Source organism: Oncorhynchus mykiss, chromosome 5 (assembly GCF_013265735.2).
Source record: "Oncorhynchus mykiss isolate Arlee chromosome 5, USDA_OmykA_1.1, whole genome shotgun sequence".
Classification (NCBI taxonomy): domain Eukaryota; kingdom Metazoa; phylum Chordata; class Actinopteri; order Salmoniformes; family Salmonidae; genus Oncorhynchus; species Oncorhynchus mykiss.
Window position 1 is genome coordinate 71,046,023 of NC_048569.1, and position 22,933 is coordinate 71,068,955.

Consider the following 22,933-nt stretch of genomic DNA (forward strand, 5'->3'; position numbering starts at 1 on the left):
AATAACACAACACCCAGCACAATTTCGTACATTTAGTTATTTATTTTTAGTATCAAATTGCCAAACAGTTAATATGTACTTTGACAAATTTGAGGAAATGCAAAAGTGAGATTGAACTGCATTGTCAAAAAGAGAATAAAATGATAATTTTTTATTTCAAATCAGCAGGTGTGCTTATGATACAAATGCATTATACAGCATTCACTTATTTTTTCCCCAGCAAGTCTAAATCACTAAAGCACCCCTCTACCACTGTTGGGGGTGTTGTGCTTTTCTCCTGTGCAGGGCTGGGGATTGTTAGAGGGACAAACTGCGTCCAGGGCTTGGAGGGGCAGTGGAAAGGGCTCTCTGCAGTAGTGGTGGGGGGCATGGCTGGCTCTGGGTCTCTGCTAGCTGTGGTGACAGCAGTCAGGCTGAGTTCCTGAGACTCCTCTAAAGACTCCTCTTTGGCTGAAGCAGTTGAGGCTGGAGTTGCTTTGGCAAAATTGTTGAAGTTCCTCAAGGGAGACCATCCAGGAGGCCTTCTTCTAAAGACTTCCTGTGAATGGAAAAATGTTCCTGGTCAAAATCCTCCATTTAGTACAAATTTCCAAAATATATAGCTACACATCACTACCCTATTAATGTATCATATTTTCTGAGCATCATTGATATGCTATAGTAGTATAGTTTGCAGAATGTCTCACAAAATTCTGAAGGGGACCTGGTGCACATTCCACATTTGCTTCTGCAGTCTCATGTCTCCAAGGTGCCACATCTACTGTAGAATTGCAGTGAGCAAGTTCCTAGAGAGACGGTACACAGGATGGCAGGGACAAGCATTCATGATACATAGCATTACAATGAAATGTTATGATACCACATTGAATGGTATGGGTTTAGTTCTCTCCAAAAAGTATAACTATTTAATTTCCTTTCAGAAGTATTACAACAGCAGAATCATATTATATATACTGTAGCCTATTCAAAAAAATACTATGAGCTCCATTGTGGTTTACCACATCTTCAGCATCTGGATGACATTCATCGTTCAGCTCTTTGTGGTCCGCTTTGGAGCAATTGCTTTTCCTCATATCGAACATCAGTCTATACCTGAAACCAGCAACCACCTAAGAGGAGCATGTGAAAGAAGTTACTCAAAGACATTAGTTTGAGCCGCCCTCCCCCCAGTGGATTCTGGAATGACACTCCTAACGCAAACAAGTACAGTGCAGTCCAAGGGTCACACCCATAGAGGTAAATATAGCCACACCACACCCACTAATTCCAGAGCCAAGGAGATGATTTGGAATATTTCCATTGGAAGGGATGAGCAAAGACACAACTTAAATTATATTTTTTCAAAAGTAGATAACTTTAAAAGATTTGTGTTGTTGGTAACTGTTGTAGGGCCTAACACCCCTGATCCCAACTGGTCACTCGGTTACCTGATTCACACTTTAGGGCTAGAACTGTACCGTACTGGCTCTGATCTTCTCTTTTCACATGGTCCTTTCCAGTATGGTTCCAGCAGCTATCGTAGATGCGTAACCAGATCAGCCCTGGCCTAGTTCAGCTCAGTTTGGCCCTACAGTGTGAATCAGGTTTGAATTGAACAAGGTATTTAGAGTCTTGCTCAACTTTCCACCAGGTGGCGTAGTCAACTAGCCTTTGTAGCATTCAATAACTCAGAGTGAGATTTGAAACTGATTTACCTGTCTCGTAGCAAAACCAACACTGTTCAGGACGAAGTGATGGCTGGAGTCCGAATCCGCATTGAACCTGGTGATGGAGTATGTCACAGGAGCCTTTAGGTCCTCACTGTCCACATCAATCTCCCTAGGACACCCCAGACATGTGGAGCGTTCAGCAACAACAGGGGCCTCCACTGGAGAACAGAGAGGGTTGTCAGTATAGAAATTCATTTTAACCACACATTTTTTGGTGATTCTAATCTAAATCAACAAATATACATATTCCTCTACATGAGTCAATCTTTGGTTGACATTTATCTGGTTGTCTGGAAAAACTCTAAGTATAAATAGACTTGTATGTGGTCTTTGGCTTGTCCTACTTTGTGTGAAGTGAAAAACTAACCAACTGGGTCACAGAAAACTGCCAGGACCTCTTTATCTGTCTCTGACATGTGGACTGTTGCATTACAAGGGCTTGGCACCTGATAAATAAACAGAACAATATATTTTTTTATTGTTATTTAAAAATCAGATTGCACAGAGATGTCATCTAATAACAATGTACCAGGTAAGTTACCTGGTTCCCAGTTGAGAGGTAGTCACAGTCTCTCCAGACTTTGTTTCCCCCTGCTGGACAGTCAGTGACCCTGCCATTGAATTCCACAAAGTACTGAGTGCCTGAGTCACTCTGAGCCTACAAGAGAGGAAAGCAATAAATACTGTGACTGTGTAGTAATGTTCGTATTTTCTCTTCATCAATACAATGAACTCAAGATGTATGCAAAAAGGACTGGATAAATAACTCAATATAAATAACAATGTTCTCAATATGTCACCTACCGTTGAGGCCTCCAGAATCTGGTAGAGTGCTAGTTGATTTCCATAAGGAAGCTTCTCATTGTACTTGACAAGGGCCAAGTCCACAGCTGCCTCCACGTCTTTGTCATCACAGAACACAAGGACCTGCTCTGGCTCAAGCTCCTGCCTCTGTCCCAGAGCCCAAAGCTGGAGAGAGATCACCAGCACACATAGCCTCACTCCCAGCTTCATAACAAAGACATGTATGTCCCAGGACCGGAGAGAAGGAAATGTGAGACCAGATCTCGTTCCTTACTGGACTCCTACCTCTGAAATGATTGACTGTAGTCTATTCGCCTACACAGACCTGTTCAAATAAAATGAGACAGTGCACAATCAGAAAGGCATCCAGGCAGTCCCAGTGACAACAGAGTAAATGTTTACTTATCTGCTGTCACCACCATGCCTGCATTCTTTGAAAAATCTATATCTGTCTCTGAGTTGTGGAGAGTTTATGGCATGCAAGAACAATGATGGACATGTTATAAATCATATTATCCTTCTACAGTCACTTGTTGTGACACCAGTTTGTTTTCTTTACCCATCTCAAAATATCTATCAAGGAGTCAAGTGCCTGGGGAGGGTTTATTGTCCTGTCTCCTCTATAATTTATGGAATAAAACCTTGAACGTCTCTGTGAATGTGCTGGTCAAATGAAACATCACAAATTCATTTCCTGTAATAAATAGCCACTTCATGACTTTATCAAAACCTTTTGGTCTAACGAAAACAAATGTTTTATCTCTAAAGTAAACATACATATTACTTTAGTATTAGTGTGTGTCAGAAGGTAATACAATAGTAGAAGTCCGTGTTATTAAGATGTAAATGGAAGGCAATAGGACAACCTCTCTCCCATTATAAAGTACTTGGATGGGTGAACATGACCCTTTCCAAAAATGCTGGTCAGTTTGTCAATCCAAAATGAATTCTGACTTGCATTGACACATTGCTGCAGTAGTGTGTATTTTAGGAGATACTTTGTCCCTCCCTACCTTTGACCCTAAATGCATTCAATGCCTGCTAACACACAGTTTGATTTCCCCAGCAGCGCAGCCATTCCCAGAATCCCACCAGAGCTCCGATGCAATAAACATGAACCAATCATAGAATCAATGTATAAAGGCATCATGGTCCAGGTATGATACAAATACAATCTTTGATAAACCAATAGAAAAAAATGTTCCTCATATTTTCAATTTAGAGGCTAAAGCCTGTAACTCAGGATTAATTCAAACAAGTAATTGTCATAGAAACTGCTCAATCAACATGTCCTTTGAACCAACCTACTTTAACGCTATCTTTTTAGATAAAGAGTTGAGTAGACACAAATAACAAGATATCTGACCTGCAACAGCACACGGTAAAGTTAGTCACATCATATAGGGTATATCAGCCATTTAAAGATAGCTCATAAATCATTTAAAAAGAAAACCCTCTTTGCCCCTCCCCCTGAAGGCACTCATCTCTTGAACAAGGCGTTTTGGTCGTCTGGAGATGAATTCACCATATCACACCTCATACATTTGGTCACAACACAAAAATTCTCAACTGAACACAGAAGATGACAGACAAAGTCAGAAACAACATGCATCGTGAAACAATACTTTTTCTACTGGTTGCGATCATAATGGGTGAGTTGCATGCACCTCTATCTAATAATGTCTAATAATGTCTAATCTATTCGGTGGTAGTGGTAGTCTGATATAAGTTGATACTGCAGGCCATTTGAATCTGAATTTGATTCTGAGCTAATGTTAGAAAAGAGTGGAAGTGTACTCTTAAAAAGTCTAAATCATTGCAGGTAAAATTGCATGACATTTTACAGACATAATCATGGCTACTTCAACACGTTTTTACAATTATTTATTTAATTTTATTGTAAAAAATAAGATGAACCTAAGGGGGATCTGTAATTGTGCATGTGAATGTTGCCCCGGGTTTATGGTTTCTGTAAACTGTTTCACTTCACACTTCACACACTATACCGCTTCACAGGAAACAGCCTTATGACTGCTGCATTGGACCAGACCATCATCACCACAAATGAGTCTGGCCTAAACAACTCTGAGCCCACCGAGCAATCAAGCCTCCCAGAGAAGCCTGTTCTTCAGCCCAAAGAGACTGCTCCTGTCACCGGAAACTATGTGCTGAATGATACCGCAGGCAAGCCATGCATCAAGGTCTCCATGGGAGTGGAGTACATAGTTATTGAGAAGAAGGTAGGGACAATCACTTTCTCAGCACTTTTTGTTTGTGTTTCAGCACTTCTTTATCAGGGGTGAGACATCATGTGGTTTGTCACCTAAGTCGTGAAAAAAAAAACGGCCATTCTCATACACATTACTATGTTTGGTCATGAGTTCGGCCATACACTCATTATGATACTATATTATTAAGTAGCTCTAAATCTATAACAAGAATTACTTGTTCCTACATCATCACTTGTTTGCTATTGCTTTTGTCCTTTTCCAATCCAGTGGTATGTTGATCCTTTTTCAGAAAGCTTCCTATTTCAACTTAGACCCTTCCACCACCCTCGCAACGGGTAGATGTGGTCAAAAAGAGGCCGTTCTTTCCCTGGCTATTGTAGGAGAGGGAGGCTATCTGGATCTCACCTTTGAAAAGGTACAAATTCAGAAACTTCCATCTTCTCATGCCACACATGATGTCTAATGCACATGACCAGATCACCTTATAACTGGAAAAAAAAAATCCTCTCCGACGCTGAGATGATAACTAAGAATAATCACAGGTTGACCACAACTGTTCCATATAACGATCATAAGCAGAGCAATACATTATGTCTATATATGGCTCTGAGCAGAAGCAAACTCATTCAAATGCATTTGCATGATGATTTGCATGTTTGGCTTTTAATAAAAACAATGATTTATTTATGTAATGCACATCATTAACTATTTTTCCTCCCACAGGAAGGGAACATATCCTATGTGTCAAAGGTCAGAGCTAATTTGGCACCAAGCAAAGGTGAGTTGACCAACATGATCTCACAAGTAGACACATGATTTGAAAAAAAATGCATGGATATTTTTCAACTGATTTTTCATTGTTAGAAAAACAAGGCTGAGCATATTCTTTCCCCATTAGGAAATAAAAACTATCCTGGGGTGATAGAACATGAAAAGCTGTTCCCAACTGCCGCTGACCACAGCCTCAAGTGTAATTCTCAGACCGAGTTTCATCTGGCTGAAAACCTTAGAGTGAAGCTTGGGCCTCTTCAGTTCCAAGCCTTCAAACTCACCAATGGGAAGTTTGGAGAGGGTATGTCGATTTTTACATTTTGCGGACCTTTTCATTCATGATTTACAAAAGCCTTCTGTTTATTATTTTTCTGTAGGCATATTTATGGTATAATGCTCTTTTAAATGTAATATTGTAAAGGTAATGTTTTACTGTTTTGGCCCCTCAAAAACAATTATCCAAGTGTTAAGCTCCAGATTAAATAATATTGTAAAATGTAACAGAATCAGTCAAAACAAAATCAATACTGTGCTTCTATTTTTACATTACATTTACTTTACAAAGTTTTAAAAAACTTGCAAAAAAAGTTAACCACATCTCGGGGTCATTTTGAAGTTCTGGCTCTAAAACATTTTGCTGATATATATTTTTTAAATGATATAGGAAGGGAAAACTCCATAACATAGGCAGTAAATCTCCTGTATTTATCTTACATCTAAGACATGTGTCAGTTATCTTATTATCAAGTAAATGCAGTCTATGTGGAGTAAAATATGTGTTGTTCAATATATTGAATTGCATCTGTCTATGTTTGGTTGCCATTAAGTAGCTCTGAAAGATTTCAAGCAAGTCATCCCAGTCTACTGGGTCATAGTTACAGCCTAGGTCTCTTTCTGTCTCATTTGCATGTTAGGTTATTATAAGTAGGTCAGTTATTATTCTGTGTATTATATGTCAGTGAGATCAGACCTCAAGTTGACCAAGTACTATGAATACGATTTTCGGGTAGTGATTCCTTTGGAGTATTAGGGAAATGGTATTTTGTCTTTTCTTTGAACCAGTATTTAAGAAGCTAGTTTCAGGAAGCTCATGCTGGTCTTTGAGTTGTTGAAATTGCAGGATTTTTTTTCCCTTTCAAGTTTCATAAACAATATATATATTTTTTGTCCCCCCTATGGCATTTCAGAGGTTGAGTGCTGGGCTGACTTCAACAAGAGGATCTTCCCCATCATTATTGGTGCCACGGTTGTGGGACTACTCCTGATTGCTGTCCTGACCTTCCTGATCATCTGGAACAACCGTAGACAAGCTGGCTATGACAGGATCTGAGAAGACTTCATGCAAACATAACATGAATGCTTTTTATAGACATGTTTTGTGTTTCCTAGATGCTTTTTAGTATTTTTATCCATGACTCAATATGAACCTTTTTATTGTTGTTTTTTAATATTTAATTCTGTTTGCAAAGAAAATAGAAATAATATTATTACAGTAAAAAAATATGTGAATGTGGTTAATACTTCTAGGAAAACACTCTGTAAGTTTACAATCATAATCAGCCAATATGGTCAGCAAATTTAATCATGATACATGCTAATTATATTTTTTGGGGGAAATTATATTTTGTTTAAAGAGTGCTCATATTCCCTTATTAAAAGTGTGGCTTTATCCAGCACGATTGAAATTCATTATTTTCAAGTTCACATATAAGTATAGATTTATTGCATGCTTTATTATTTAAAAAAAAGCTAATTAAAGCTCAAATATACTGACTGAGATAAAGGCACTGGGTTATGAGCTAAATTGTTTGCTAAATGAACAAATTAAGTAGGCAGTAGCATGGTGCATATGTAACCGATGTGAAATGGCTAGTAGTTAGCGGTGGTGCGCGCTAATAGTGTTTCAATCGGGTGACGTCACTCGCTCTGAGACCTGAAGTAGTTGTTCCCCTTGCTCTGCAAGGGCCGTGGCTTTTGTGGCGTGATGGTTAACGATGCTTCGTGGGTGTCAGTTGTTGATGTGTACAGAGGGTCCCTGGTTCAAGCCCAGGTAGGGGAGAGGAACGGAAGCTATGCTGTTAGCCATAGTGACATATGCCTCACTGCGCATATGTCACTGATTGGGTGGGCCTGGCTCCCCTGTGGGTAGGCCTGGGCCAACCAAGCCCACCCCTACCTACGTGGCTGTTCTGCAAAATGGTGGAAATTATGTCTGGAACCTCTCAAAAAAATGTACTTCCAAAGTGTCAACACTGTGACCTCTCCTTATTGGATCACCACGCCCCAAGATTAGCTATTATATTGTAACTTTACAATATTCTTTACAATATTGAAAAGATAGCCGATTTACTGCTCTAACAATGGAAAAATACAAAAAGATGGAAAGTCAGATGGAAGTCAGGCGGGAGGAGGCTAGATCAGGTGGGATAATTTTAGTCAATGAGAGGGCAGATATGCATGTGACCAACAGACCATAGAGATAGAAGACTCATCTTTGAATCTGTACCATTAAAGGTGTCTGTGACAGCACGTGTAGTGCCATTGAGGCTTTCTCCGTTTTAAATTAGGTAATTTCCTTCATCAACATTAGCTGATTGCCCCCAACTAATAGGAACCCCCACCCAGTTGACTACTTTAAAATGGTGCAAGCCCTAAACGGTAATGTCCATTTTAAAACGGGTTATATCCATGATGAGTTCTCTATCTATGTATAACAACAGGCGCGACTCTGATATAAAGTATAATTGATTAAATGCCCCGTGCGTCCACTTATATCAGTACATGAGTAACAACCTAACCATTACGAAACTTCTATTATATCAAATAAGCCTCACGTAGTAAATTAGCAATTACTTTTTTTAGTTGACCAAATTCTATCTGTGGCACTACAGTGGTAAACTTGATTACCAACAACGACGAGACTGCCTACAAGGAGGAGGTGAGGACCCTCGGAGTTTGATGTCAGGAAAATAACCTCAAACTCAATGTCAACAAAACAAAGAAGATGATCGTGGACTTCAGGAAACAGCAGAGGGAGCACCCCACCATCCACGGGACAGTAGTGAAGAGGGTGGAAAGTTTTAAGTTCCTCGGCGTACACATCACGGACAAACTGAAATGGTCCACCCACCCAGACAGCATGGTGAAGAAGGCGCAGCAGCGCCTCTTCAACCTCAGGAGGCTGAAGAAATTTGGCTTGTCACCAAAAACACTAACAAACCTATTACAGATGCACAATCGAAAGCATCCTGTCGGGCTGTATCACCGCCTGGTACGGCAACTGCCCCGCCCATAACCGTAAGGCTCTCCAGAGGGTAGTGAGGTCTGCACAACGCATCACCAGGGGCAAACTACCTGCCCTCCAGGACACCTACACCACCCGATGTCACAGGAAGGCCAAAAAGAGCATCAAGGACAACAACCACCCGAGCCACTGCCTGTTCACCCCGCTATCATCCAGAAGGCGAGGTCAGTACAGGTGCATTAAAGTGGGGACCGAGACTGAAAAACAGCTTCTATCTCAAGGCCATCAAACTGTTAAACAGCCATCACCAACATTGAGTTGCTGCTGCCAACATACTGACTCAAATCTCTAGCCACTTTAATAATTTAATTAATTAATTAAATTATTGGATGTAATACATGTATCACTAGCCACTTTAAACAATGCCACTTTATATAATGGTTACATACCCTACATTACTCATCCCATATGTATAAACTGTACTCTATACCATCTACTGCATCTTGCCTATGACATTCGGCCATCGCTCATTCATATATTTTTATGTACTTATTCCTATTAATTCCTTTACACTTGTGTGTATAAGGTAATTGTTGTGAAATTGTTAGATTACTTGTTAAATATTACTGCATGGTCGGAACTAGAAGCACAAGCATTTCGCTACACTCGCATTAACTTCTGCTAATCATGTGCATGTGACCAATAAAATGTTGCTTTGATTTGGTAAAACGTCTTGCTTTGCCTCTTCCTCTCTGCCCCGCCTCTGTCTCGGCATTTTCTATTGGTTGATCATCCTACGCGTCCACAAGAGAGAAGCACGCAGCAAATTGAATTTAGTCGTTTACGTCACATTGTAGCGATTTTCACCAAACTAAGCATGTTTCGGCCTATAGTTTCATATAATACCATTTCCACCGATCAACTTTAGTTGATAATACGTATTGTAAAGTGCAGTATCTTAACCAGCTACATATTAAATGGTAAATCGAAATAATATATATTTGAAAGGCAAACGCTTATTTTCTTATTCAGCTAACGCGTTAGCCAGCTACTGACTGTTTAGACTGCAAACGTTAACTTCACATGGCTTCTGTCCTGAATGTTCAAACCCTACAGGGTTTAAGAATATTTCAACAGTAAGTCGATAATGCTTGTCATATGTTGTGTTATGTTTACGATAACTGCATGTTAGCTATTTTGAATAAATAAACTGCTAAGATTAGAAGATGTCGATAGTTTTCTGTCAAGACAGTTGGCTAGCTAGCTAGTCAGCAAACCCAACGCGCAAGATTGTAGCTAGTTTGCTTCTTGACGCTAGCTAACGTTAGTGTTAAAATGGTTAAACAACCCTAGCACACGTTAGCCAAAACGATTAAGCCATATGTTGTGTGTGTCAACATGGCTAACTAGACTACTTACCTTTCTTAAAAATTATCCACCGATTCTGGTTAAATAAAGGTAGCTGGCTGGCTAACTTAGCATACCAGCTAGGTCATTAACCAGTTGAATGGTTAAATGTTTTGTTTCCAAAGCGATGGGCAGTTAATTTAATGCATTTAGCTCTATATCAACTAGTTATCATCTTTGAGCAATGATCATTATGAATACGAGTGTTAGCCAGCTGTGGACAAACAAACTACTCTTTAGTACATGGGCATACAGTTGGCATGCCCTTGAAAGCCATTCATTGATGTAAACAGCTGTAACAACGTGCTCTCTTTAAATTACCTTTTCAACCATCAAGGTCCGTGTCCTGCAATGTTCTATTATTATCTCATCTTAGGAAATTGATATGGACCAAAGGATTTGTGCGGTTTGCCTCAATTGGTAAGTAACATGGAGCAATATTGAATATCTCTTTGTGAAGTTATTAATCGCCATGTAGATTGAACTGCAGAGGAAGCATTGGAGTTGTCTCAATTAGTATGCTTTACATCATCACTCTTACCTCAGGTCTCTTTCCCTCTAGGGCAAGGCAGGATAGAAAAAGTCCTCATTGCCAACAGAGGAGAAATCGCCTGCCGTGTGATGCGAACAGCAAAGAAGATGGGTGTGCGCTCTGTGGCAGTATACAGTGATGCCAGCTACTGACTGTTTAGACTGCAAACGTTAACTTCACATGGCTTCTGTCCTGAATGTTCAAACCCTACAGGGTTTAAGAATATTTCAACAGTAAGTCGATAATGCTTGTCATATGTTGTGTTATGTTTACGATAACTGCATGTTAGCTATTTTGAATAAATAAACTGCTAAGATTAGAAGATGTCGATAGTTTTCTGTCAAGACAGTTGGCTAGCTAGCTAGTCAGCAAACCCAACGCGCAAGATTGTAGCTAGTTTGCTTCTTGACGCTAGCTAACGTTAGTGTTAAAATGGTTAAACAACCCTAGCACACGTTAGCCAAAACGATTAAGCCATATGTTGTGTGTGTCAACATGGCTAACTAGACTACTTACCTTTCTTAAAAATTATCCACCGATTCTGGTTAAATAAAGGTAGCTGGCTGGCTAACTTAGCATACCAGCTAGGTCATTAACCAGTTGAATGGTTAAATGTTTTGTTTCCAAAGCGATGGGCAGTTAATTTAATGCATTTAGCTCTATATCAACTAGTTATCATCTTTGAGCAATGATCATTATGAATACGAGTGTTAGCCAGCTGTGGACAAACAAACTACTCTTTAGTACATGGGCATACAGTTGGCATGCCCTTGAAAGCCATTCATTGATGTAAACAGCTGTAACAACGTGCTCTCTTTAAATGACCTTTTCAACCATCAAGGTCCGTGTCCTGCAATGTTCTATTATTATCTCATCTTAGGAAATTGATATGGACCAAAGGATTTGTGCGGTTTGCCTCAATTGGTAAGTAACATGGAGCAATATTGAATATCTCTTTGTGAAGTTATTAATCGCCATGTAGATTGAACTGCAGAGGAAGCATTGGAGTTGTCTCAATTAGTATGCTTTACATCATCACTCTTACCTCAGGTCTCTTTCCCTCTAGGGCAAGGCAGGATAGAAAAAGTCCTCATTGCCAACAGAGGAGAAATCGCCTGCCGTGTGATGCGAACAGCAAAGAAGATGGGTGTGCGCTCTGTGGCAGTATACAGTGATGCAGATCGTCATTCCATGCATGTGGCCATGGTATGTCAAGGCTAAAGGTTGAAACTTTGACCCCTCTGTCAGTATATGTTTGTAGATGCAGCTGTATTTATGGGGCTTCTCATGTTTCTTAGGCAGATGAGGCCTATAACATTGGGCCAGCCGCATCCCAGCAGAGTTACTTGTCCATGGAGAAAGTCATGGAGGTTGCCAAGAGATCTGGATCACATGTATGTTGTCAAGTGCAGTATTGTATTTACAGTACTCATTCATTATGGCAATCCCCAGTTTCTCAAAGTCGCAATTCAGACTATATCTGACGAATACGTTTATGTTTATGAATGGTGTTTTTGTTATAGGCTGTCCACCCAGGATATGGCTTCCTGTCAGAGAACACAGAGTTTGCTGAGGCATGCAAACAGGAGGGTATCATCTTTATTGGCCCTCCATCATCTGCTATCAGAGACATGGGTATCAAAAGGTATAGTTAAAGGTAGACTCAGCGATATGACATAGATGCAGAAAGTAAACGGCATAGTGGGTCAATTTCCTCAACAACTAAGAGTGTTGAAGCGCGAGGCACAACATCTCTGCTGTGTTGGTGCCATGGCTACCATGCTGTAACAGTGTGAAGCAAACCTGTGAACATGTGCAGATACTGTGTGACTGTGTTGCATCTCAATATCTGCGGGGCTGCTTGTGGGAACTTTATTTTGCTGTATCTACCTTTTAAATGACAGTGTGTCCCCTAGGATATTTTGTAGCAGCAGTTGTGAAGTTAGTGAGGGGGATGTGGTGGGCGTGGCCAATGAATGACTTCTCTTTAAAGTCACTCTTCAGTGTTGTATGTTGTAAGTCTGATTTGAATACTAGTTATTCAAAAATTACATCTTAGAAATCTATTTATTTTTCCTAGTACATCAAAATACATAATGTCAGCTGCGGGTGTTCCTATCATCGAGGGTTACCACGGAGAGGACCAATCGGATGAGAAGCTCCAAGCTGAGGCTGTCAGGATAGGCTACCCAGTGATGATAAAGGCTGTGCGTGGCGGGGGTGGTAAAGTAAGTAAGATGCACACACAGAAAGGATTGTTTCATGGAATGATAGTGTTATTGTTTGTGTCTTAAGGCTCCTACGGTTGTGATTGGTTTATCTAGGGAATGCGCATTGCACACACTGCTGAAGACTTCCATGAGCAGCTCGAGTCTGCGAGACGAGAGGCTCGCAAGTCCTTCAATGATGATGTCATGCTAGTGGAGAAATTTGTAGAGGACCCCAGGTATGTAGAAGACATAAATAAAACACTATTTATGTTTAAGGTTCAGACTACACCCCTGTTTAGATGTTGTGACCGATCTTCCTTCACTCACCAGACATGTGGAGGTCCAGGTTTTTGGGGACCAGCATGGAAATGCTGTCTACCTGTTTGAGAGGGATTGCAGCGTGCAGAGAAGGCACCAGAAGATCATTGAGGAAGCACCAGGTGTAAGTGCTATGATACAGCTACCGCCATAATGTTGCTCTCAGCACCACAACATGTCTTGGTTTCCTGTGTGAATGGCTGTCTGCTGGATAGGAGGCTTGGTGCACTGTGTTTTGCACTTCCTAGTCTGTGTGACTGTATGTGTGTGTTAATGATTTGTAGTGTTTTTGTGTTTGCACCTGTGCTTGCAGCCTGGAATTAGCAAGGACGTGAGGCGGAAACTGGGTGAGGCAGCCGTAAGAGCAGCCAAAGCCGTCAACTATGTGGGAGCAGGTGAACAGAGAATTGACCTCAAACCTTACACAAATAATTAATATTGGCATGCTGGGATGCAGAGTCCTCAATTTCCATTGTCTTTTTTTGGGGCATTGAACACTCACCCACTAGAGGGTGTGAAAAAAATATTATGTTGTAACACCTGTTTGCTTTGCACCATCCTGTGCACTGGTGTAACAACCACATGTATGTCCCTGTCTATATGCAGGCACTGTGGAGTTCATCATGGATGCACAGCACAACTTCTTCTTCATGGAGATGAACACGCGTCTGCAGGTGGAGCACCCTGTGTCTGAGATGATCACTGGTACTGACCTGGTGGAGTGGCAGCTCAGGGTAAGGCAGAAAGAGGGAGAGGAATGCCAACAGAACGGGGGTGTTGGGGACATTGTGTTGTAATATGTTGAGTGTATTTATTAGCTCTTTCAGAGGGCCTCATAATCTCACATAATCCCAGAGATGGCAGGATTTCAATCTGAATATAGATTTGGTTAACAATTTGTAAACGCACCACCCTGATGTTTGTGTACTCTTCTCACTTGTCTCTCAGGTGGCTGCAGGCGAGAGGCTGCCCCTCCTGCAGGAGGAGATAGAACTGATGGGCCATTCGTTTGAGGCCAGGATATACGCTGAGGACCCCAACAACGACTTCCTCCCTGGGGCAGGACCCCTCCTTCATCTGTCTACACCCCTGGCAGACGAGTGCACACGCATTGAGACAGGCGTCAGGGAAGGTACAGTACACCCAGTTCACCTGGACCTACTTACACCTATTTAACACAGCTGTCAGACAGTACTGTTGATATTAGAGGTCGACCGATTATGATTTTTCAACACTGATACCGATACCGATTATTGGAGGACCAAAAAAAGCAGATACCGATTAATCAGACAATATTGTTATTTTTATATATATATTTGTAATAATGACAATTACAACAATACTCAATGGACACTTATTTTAACTTAATAAAATCTATTTAGTCTCAAATAAAAAATGAAACCTGCTCAATTTGGTTTAAATAATGCAAAACATAGTGTTGGAGAAAGTAAAAGTGCAATGTGCCATGTAAAAAAGCTAACGTTTAAATTCCTTGCTCAGAACATGAGAACATATGAAAGCAAGTGGTTTAATATTTCCAGCTCTTCAATATTCCCAGTTAAGAAGTTTTAGGTTGTAGTTATTATAGGAATTATGACGCGTCGACTATTTCTCTCTATACCATTTGTATTTCATATACCTTTGACTATTGGATGTTCTAATAGGCACTTTAATATTGCCAGCCTAATCTCAGGAGTTGATAGGCTTGAAGTCATAAACAGCGCTGTGAAGAGCTGCTGGCAAACGCTCAGTCAGACGGCTCTATTGAATCATAGACTTAATTATAATATAACAAACACGGAAATACGAGCCGTTGGCCATTTAATATGGTCAAATCCGGAAACTATAATTTCAAAAACAAAACGTTTATTCTTTCAGTGAAATACAGAACCGTCCCATATTTTATCGAACGGGCGGCCACCCTAAGTCTAAATATTGCTGTTACATTGAACAACCTTCAATGTTATGTCATAATTATGTAAAATTCTGGCAAATTAGTTCGCAACTAGCCAGGCGGCCCAAACTGTTGCATATACCCTGACTCTGCGTGCAATGAACGCAAGAGAAGTGACACAATTTCCCTAGTTAATATTGCCTGCTAATGTTAATTTATTTTAACTAAATATGCAGGTTTTAAAAATATATACTTCTGTGTATTGATTTTAAGAAAGGCATTGATGTTTATGGTTAGGTACAACAATTGTGCTTTTTTTCGAGAATGCGCTTAAATCATTCTCCGTTTGGCGAAGTAGGCAGTGATTTGATGATAAATTAACAGGCACCGCATTGATTATATACAATGCAGGACAAGCTAGTTAACCTAGTAATATCATCAACCATGTGTAGTTAACTAGTGATTATGTGAAGATTGATTGTTTTTTATAAGAGAAGTTTAATGCTAGCTAGCACCTTACCTTGGCTCCTTGCTGCACTCGCGTAACAGGTGGTCAGCCTGCCACGCAGTTTCCTCATGGAATGCAATGTAATCGGCGGCCAAAAATGCCAATTACCGATTGTTATGAAAACTTGAAATCAGCCCTAATTAATCGGCCATGCCGGTTAATCGGTCGACCTCTAGTTGATATATCCACATGATTATGTACCTGTCTGTGTTCTCAGGAGATGAAGTGTCAGCCCACTACGACCCCATGATCGCTAAACTGGTGGTGTGGGGAGAGGATCGCTCTGCTGCTCTGAGGAAGCTCAGATACTGCTTACGTCAGTACAACGTAAGAGTATTAACATTATACACATACTGGACACATCCCACTGCGTATTTCTGTTTTGTAACTGTTGATTGATTGACCACTGATCCCGGCAGATTGTAGGCCTCAACACCAATATTGACTTCCTGCTGAGTCTGTCTGGCCACCCAGAATTTGAGGCGGGGAATGTGACCACCAGCTTCATCCCCCAGCACTATGAGCAGCTGTTCCCCAAGCCCAGCCCTCCCTCCAGGGCCACACTGTGTCAGGCTGCCCTGGGCCTGCTGCTCAGAGAGAGGGCCAGCACTCAAACCTTCAGAGACCAGTCCAACGGTGAGGAATAACAACACAGGCCTGTCTACAGATCGCTGAGAACTATACAACAACTGTCTGTTCTTTTCTCCTGTCGCAGATCCCTTCTCTCCTTTTGCCTCCAGTAATGGCAGGAGGGTGAACATCCTATATAGTAGGAATATGACGCTCCAGCTGGGTGAAACTAGTGAGTCCAAACCTCCTTCAATAGCTCAGAGGAAGCAGCCAGTAGACCTTGGTTTGATTGAAATGCTCTTCATTCAGTCTTATCTTGATGAGGAGCCCAGCCAGGCCTCCTAGACCTCATTCTTGTTTCTCCTAGACCTCACTAATGACATTGATTAGTGTGTCTGATTCCGTCCAGACTATAAGTGAACCCATCTTAATACCATCTCCTCACTATAATGAAACATTCAGCAGTCCTTATGGCAAAGTTAGTCTCTCTCATCCTCATGTTTCACTGTTGCTGAAAATATTGATTGAATACAGAGAAAAAAAGTACTTTAAGTACTTTTAATCTGCTTTTTGTTTACTTGTGACATGGAATTTGTCGTAAAAGTTATTCATATTTTCTGTCATACATAAAGTAATTTGAACAGGACCCATCATATGCATTTTTTATGAAGGCAAGTCTTCAAGTTCTGTGAAATGTTTTTTTTCTGTGCAGAAGTGGAATTAACGGTTACATATAATCCAGATGGGACCTACTCTATGGAGGTACATGTGCTGAGTGTTGTAAAAATGTCTAATGGAAAAGGTTGAACATACCCAAACATGATTTCCTGCGGCTGATGTGTTTTGTCTCCTTCCTCAGATTGGAGGGGAAGTGTTCCAGGTGTCAGGGGAGGTGGAGACAGAGGGACAGACATCATTCCTGCACTGCTCTGTGAACGGGGTGAAGTCCCGGCCCAAACTGGTCATCCTGGATAACACAGTACACCTCTTCTCTATGGTGAGTCCCCTCCTCTGGAACACATGTTCTCCATATCAGGGTACCTTAGGTCCTCTAAGCCACCCTCTCCTCCAACCCACCCTCTCCTCCCCATCAGGAGGGTAGTGCGGAGGTGAGCATTCCAGTGCCCAAGTTCCTGGCTGGTGTGAGCACAGGAGCACAGGGAGGAGCTGTGGCACCCATGACTGGGACCATTGAGAAGGTAATAAATTACAGATTCTCTTCTCATTGCTGTCTCTCTCACCGCCATAATGTATCTGTCTATAAAAGCTGACCCAGCCACTCTGACTGATCTTTAATATGTTGCTGTGGGATGTGATTTCCTGCCAGATGGTCAGGCATGCTGATTCATGGGATATCTCTCATTAGCTCACTTAGCGGCTAATGTCGGAAAATGATTTAATCTATACCTCCTGTTGATGGTATGGTGTGAATCGTTCAGACGTGCCAATTGATAAATGTCAGTTGCAATGGAAAAACAGAATGTGGCCACACGGACTCTCTGTCCTAACATTAACAGGGCCATTTAGAATTGATAGGGAAGATCCTTAATATGATCTCATCTTTATTCCAGGTGCTGGTGAAGGCAGGAGACACCGTGCAGATAGGAGACTCCTTGATGGTGATGAATGCCATGAAAATGGAGGTGAGCTGACATTTCAGGCACTGGGAGGATTCCACTCCCAATACTATGCACACACATGGACTTTTCTAACTCTGTAGCCACCCACTTATCACTCACATTGGGCTCTAAATTAACTATGGGGTCCTCAGACTATTCTCTCTTTCTGCAGCACGTCATCCGAGCACCCAAAGCTGGAGTCATCAAGAAGGTGTTTTTCAAGGATGGCTCCCAGGCCAACCGGCACGCAGCCCTGGTAGAGTTTGAGGAGGCCGCTGAGGAATAATCTAAATCTAATCCTCATGTGTGAATATTTATTTGTGAACTTTGAGACTAAGTTACTGTAGAAATCAAATGAGGCATTTTAAAATTAAACCAGAAGGGTTGATGCATTTTCTACAGGAGTAGCAAACTGCTGTACAATCCTAAGGGAACACACTACAGGTCCATGTGGATCACACTGTACAGTTGCCAGAAAATTGCCTTCATGTTTTGTGGCAGAAATGTGTCTATTTAACAATACTGGTATATTTGCGTAGGTTTTTTTTCTAATCCAAATTTTCTGATGGCTGTGTAGAAGTCTGGCTTTTGTACTATTCTCCTCTTGCAGTTGTTTGTGGTGTCAAAATGAAGGGTGATGTAAAAAAAAATCATCAGTGATTGGTTCTTCTCTAAGCAATCAGAATTTTCAAAATGCCACTTTACCATCAGTTTCTGGGCCCAATTAGATGGTCTAGAATGGATTTCTATTCGGGGAGTTATTCAGATCGACTCGTGGGGAAGGGCATGGCGTCGCATTTGGCCAAAGCAAGGAATTTGGGTAGCCAGGCAATTTTCTTCTAGCTTCAGTTTTGTACATGCTGCCACATCTTCTATAGCCTGGTCCCAGATCTGTTTGTACTCCTTGTCATGATATCAGGCTACATTTTAGTCTTGAAAATCCCAGACCTAGGGCAACATTGTGGGAGCCTAGCTACATCTCATATGATTCAGATTCAATCCAGGATGTGAAATTACAGTAAGGGCTATTCACCGATAACTGCCTCCCCTTACAGGCGTACCTTGTATTGGTTACTTTAGTCCATAAAACTAATACCATGGAAGAGATGACCTATCATTAAACAACCAATTTGAGAGAAGGTTGGTGCTGAAATCAGTCAGGGTTATAAAGTGTTGAATCCCCCCAAGCACACACTCCTGACAACTTGTTTGTGGTAAGTTATGTCTGCTAACCTATGTGCTGTCATCCATTCAATAGTGAGCCTAATTGTTATTGATGTGTTGCCAAATCACATTTTTCTAAAAGATCATTTCATAGAGAAACTCAATATCCTGTCTTTTTTTGTAGCTGTATAGAGGTATATTACTATTGTCATGTTGGCCTGGGGGATAGATTTATGACAGGGGGGAAGGGGTATTTATGATTGTTTCCTCTCTACCCTACATTTAAAAAACCTTTGGTTAACAGAGATTCTGGGAACATCAGTAGGTGGGGCGAAATCAACTATATTCTGGTAATCCGAACAATTGAACATATGCGGTGGTACTTAATGTCAGTTCGGTTGTCAGCAGACATTCTCATCAATGATAAGATGACAAACGACAGTGGAAAGTCAACAGAGTTATCAGATTCACATAATTGTAATGGGATGAAATGTGATTTTGGATTTTCATAAGATAGGGTTGCTCAATCAGTGGCCCGCCTCTGAAGGGACATGGGCTATAAAACACGCCCTCTTCTCCCTTCCTATATAAAGCCTTGACGACAACATAACTTCCTGTTCCATGTCAGAATGGTTCAGATAACTACAGAATGAAGCTAACATCAGCGTGAGCTTTGGTTGCGAATGGTATGAACTTTGAACTCTTATTCACTACAGAAGTGATACCTCCTAGCCGTTGAGTTAGCAACAGCAGCTGCAAACGCAGGTTAGGAAGGAACAGAGTATCCCGTCTACCACACAACGTTACTACAACATCCAATTGACAACCAGAGACATTCAAAGGACAGAGGACTCGGTTTGGCAACACGGTCTTCCATCTACTACCAACCTACTGAAGCGCAGCTCAGAGTAAATATTTATTGCATTTTCCTTTTTCAAATGGGTGGTAATTTAGAATGCATAAGATACTGTATTTACGATAGCACAGCTTTTTCCCTTTGTTCCTCAGTCTCCCGCTCTTTCACTCAACCCATCCCCTTTTCCTTTGTGTAACAAGTTGTCATATCTGTTCCGCCCGCTAGGGACGTTTTCCTTTGACGTAATCAAGTTATGATTAATTGTATGTGAATTGTTAGGTATTTAGTAAATAAAAACAATTTTGTATTGCTGATTCAACTTGTTAGCCATGGTTCATGCAGATAAAATAATTTACAACTTTCAGATGAGACTGAATTGAGTTGACGATTGATATCGACTGCTATGGATGTAAAATATTACTAGGTCTTTAAGAGTATTTGGAAGATAACAGCTCTATAAATATTATTTTGTGGTGCCCGACTCCAGCTAATTACATTTACATGATTAGCTCAATCAGGTAATATTAATTACGGATAAATTATTTTATAGAATAGCAAGTCATATCACATAATCCGGCATAGCCAAAGACACGACACTATGCTAGTGCTATCGAATGGTCAAGTAGTGTGTGTGAACATTTGTTGCATACACATTCTGCTGGAAAGGACAAAAGTTACATGCTTTTTAAAAACATTTATTCCATAAATAGAATTTGCTTTAAACATCAACCATTTCACTGACAGGAGTACAATAACATACCTTTTTTCTTCAATGAACATGATCAAGAGAAACAAACGGCTGACTTTACATCAGTGTCCTTGTAGAGATGTATCCATATTGCCTTCATAAACTGATTGAGATTGTCACATTTCAATCTGAACAAGATGCTGCATTTATATCAAAACTGAGTAGCAAACAAGTACAATCCATCAGATATGACCAATGCTGACCATGATCAATAGTAGTGCCAGATATAATTACGAATATTGGTACCATGCAAATAAATAGCAAGCTCCACTGACTTCTTGGACAAGTGTCTCCCATTTCAAGCTACTGAGAGGTATGTAACGGCTAAAAATAGTAACCATATAAAATCCCATGATTATGTATCTCGGCAATATTCTGATAAATATGTATGCTGATGTGCATAATGTCACTGTCATTGATAGCAAGTTTAAAATGGTTGTCTCAATGACCCTCTTGACTCAGACATTTCCATTATTGTGGGCTAAAAGGCCCCAAAAGCTAAAGAGGATACAGAGAGCAAAAGCAGTTGCATTCAGTCCGTGAGGTTCTCTCGCCTGCCCTATTACCAGTAATATGATGGAAATGTATACAAACATTAACAAGTGGTTAGTAAGAGAGGGGGAAAAGACTAACAAATTAAAGAAAAACATGATTCAAATGATAGGCAATGATTAGTGAAAGGCAAACAGAAACAATTTGTGGCTTTGAAAACAACTAGATTTGAAAGCTATTTCATGTCATCCTGGCAGCTATTTCATATCTGGGTTGTTCCACGAAAAGAGTACCTTTTGTGACCCTTTGATATTCTAAGTAGAAATTGTGCACCAATATTAAATTCTAAAGCCTATAATATTAAATGAAGTGCCCTTTAATATAGACCACATGTAAAATTCTATAAAATCAGATTGCACCGAAAATAAGCATTTTGACATGTCCCTCTGCACCCTCTAAGATGATTTTAACCCACTTAACCTGAATATTTCCCCAAGTTTTACCATCATTGTAAAGCCCTACTTATTTAGTTGCTTTGCATTTCTAAAAAAATATTTATTTTACGTTATCAGTGATTCATTCAAATAAAAAATAAAAAAGTTTGAGTGGATTTTCCCTTTAATATGGTGAAACTGTTCCTTTATTTTTGGGGGGCCATTATCTGGTGTTTTGTGGTGAAAACTGAGTGTGTTGAGAATAACACAACCCTGTTATCTGTAGAGATGCTCTAGAAATGTTTATTTTTATTTATGTATATACAGTGGGGCAAAAAAAGTATTTAGTCAGCCACCAATTGTGCAAGTTCTCCCACTTAAAAAGATGAGGCCTGTAATTTTCAACATAGGTCCATTCAACTATGACAGACAAAATTAGAAGAAAAATCCAGAAAATGACATTGTAGGATTTTTAATAAATTTATTTGCAAATTATGGTGGAAAATAAGTATTTGGTCACCAACAAACAAGCAAGATTTCTGGCTCTCACAGACCTGTAACTTCTTTAAGAGGCTCCTCTGTCCTCTACTCGTTACCTGTATTAATGGCACCTGTTTGAACTTGTTATCAGTATAAAAGACACCTGTCCACAACCTCAAACAGTCACACTCCAAACTCCACTATGGCCAAGACCAAAGAGCTGTCAAAGGACACCAGAAACAACATTGTAGACCTGTACCAGGTTGGGAAGACTGAATCTGCAATAGGTAAGCAGCTTGGTTTGAAGAAATCAACTGTGGGAGCAATTATTAGGAAATGGAAGACATACAAGACCACTGATAATCTCCCTCGATCTGGGGCTCCACGCAAGATCTCACCCCGTGGGGTCAAAATGATCACAAGAACAGTGAGCAAAAATCCCAGAACCACATGGGGGGACCTAGTGAATGATCTGCAGAGAGCTGGGACCAAAGTAACAAAGCCTACCATCAGCAAGGGCATTGAAGATGAAACGTGGCTGGGTCGTTCAGTATGACAATGATCCCAAACGCACTGGGCAATGAAGGAGTGGCTTCATAAGAAGCATTTCAAGGTCCTGGAGTTGCCTAGCCAGTCTCCAGATCTCAACCCCATAGAAAATTGTTGGAGGGAGTTGAAAGTCCATGTTGCCCAGTAACAGCCCCAAAACATCACTGCTCTAGAGGAGATCTGCATGGAGGAATGGGCCAAAATACCAGCAACAGTGTGTGAAAACCTTGTGAAGACTTACAGAAAACGTTTGACCTCTGTCATTGCCAACAAAGGGTATATAACAAAGTATTGAGATAAACTTTTGTTATTGACCAAATACTTATTTTCCACCACCATTTGCAAATAAATTCATAAAAAATCCTACAATGTGATTTTCTGGATTTTTTCTCT

At 40.6% G+C, this 22,933-nt stretch overlaps 3 protein-coding genes across 14 annotated transcripts; 2 read left to right on the forward strand and 1 right to left on the reverse strand.

Annotated features, from left to right (window-relative positions):
• Nucleotides 1–19: 19 nt before the first annotated feature.
• On the reverse strand, nucleotides 20–11,759 carry LOC110524468 (kininogen-1). 6 transcript variants are annotated; one of them, XM_021604145.2, is made up of 8 exons: nucleotides 10,179–10,197; nucleotides 2,514–2,838; nucleotides 2,251–2,367; nucleotides 2,077–2,155; nucleotides 1,695–1,867; nucleotides 999–1,109; nucleotides 687–785; nucleotides 20–538 (listed from the first exon to the last, which is right to left on the reverse strand). In XM_021604145.2, exons 2-8 carry the CDS (start codon nucleotides 2,721–2,723, stop codon nucleotides 206–208), a joined length of 1,122 nt encoding a protein of 373 aa, XP_021459820.2. In that variant the 5' UTR covers nucleotides 2,724–2,838; nucleotides 10,179–10,197; the 3' UTR covers nucleotides 20–205. The 6 variants fall into 6 exon arrangements, with proteins under 6 accessions (XP_021459820.2, XP_021459817.2, XP_036834172.1 ...); XM_021604142.2 differs by lacking the exon at nucleotides 10,179–10,197 and adding an exon at nucleotides 11,744–11,759 and having other exon boundaries at nucleotides 137–538; XM_036978277.1 differs by lacking the exon at nucleotides 10,179–10,197 and adding an exon at nucleotides 10,708–10,725 and having other exon boundaries at nucleotides 137–538.
• Nucleotides 4,034–7,190, forward strand: lamp3 (lysosome-associated membrane glycoprotein 3-like). Its single transcript, NM_001281412.3, is given in 6 exon segments — nucleotides 4,034–4,165; nucleotides 4,530–4,753; nucleotides 5,034–5,159; nucleotides 5,468–5,522; nucleotides 5,643–5,816; nucleotides 6,703–7,190. Coding segments are annotated over 6 exon segments (792 nt in total). The 5' UTR covers nucleotides 4,034–4,095; the 3' UTR covers nucleotides 6,846–7,190.
• On the forward strand, nucleotides 9,547–19,136 carry LOC110524466 (methylcrotonoyl-CoA carboxylase subunit alpha, mitochondrial). 7 transcript variants are annotated; one of them, XM_036978268.1, is made up of 21 exons: nucleotides 9,551–9,895; nucleotides 10,543–10,586; nucleotides 10,729–10,931; nucleotides 11,540–11,622; nucleotides 11,765–11,904; nucleotides 11,997–12,092; nucleotides 12,222–12,343; nucleotides 12,779–12,926; nucleotides 13,023–13,144; nucleotides 13,239–13,350; nucleotides 13,540–13,621; nucleotides 13,833–13,960; nucleotides 14,175–14,358; nucleotides 15,846–15,955; nucleotides 16,048–16,264; nucleotides 16,344–16,430; nucleotides 16,911–16,960; nucleotides 17,058–17,195; nucleotides 17,293–17,397; nucleotides 17,770–17,841; nucleotides 17,990–19,136. In XM_036978268.1, exons 3-21 carry the CDS (start codon nucleotides 10,879–10,881, stop codon nucleotides 18,101–18,103), a joined length of 2,163 nt encoding a protein of 720 aa, XP_036834163.1. In that variant the 5' UTR covers nucleotides 9,551–9,895; nucleotides 10,543–10,586; nucleotides 10,729–10,878; the 3' UTR covers nucleotides 18,104–19,136. The 7 variants fall into 7 exon arrangements, 6 of the variants coding, with proteins under 6 accessions (XP_036834163.1, XP_036834160.1, XP_036834165.1 ...); XM_036978265.1 differs by having other exon boundaries at nucleotides 10,504–10,586; nucleotides 17,990–18,214; XM_036978270.1 differs by having other exon boundaries at nucleotides 11,579–11,622; nucleotides 17,990–18,214.
• Nucleotides 19,137–22,933: the final 3,797 nt, after the last annotated feature.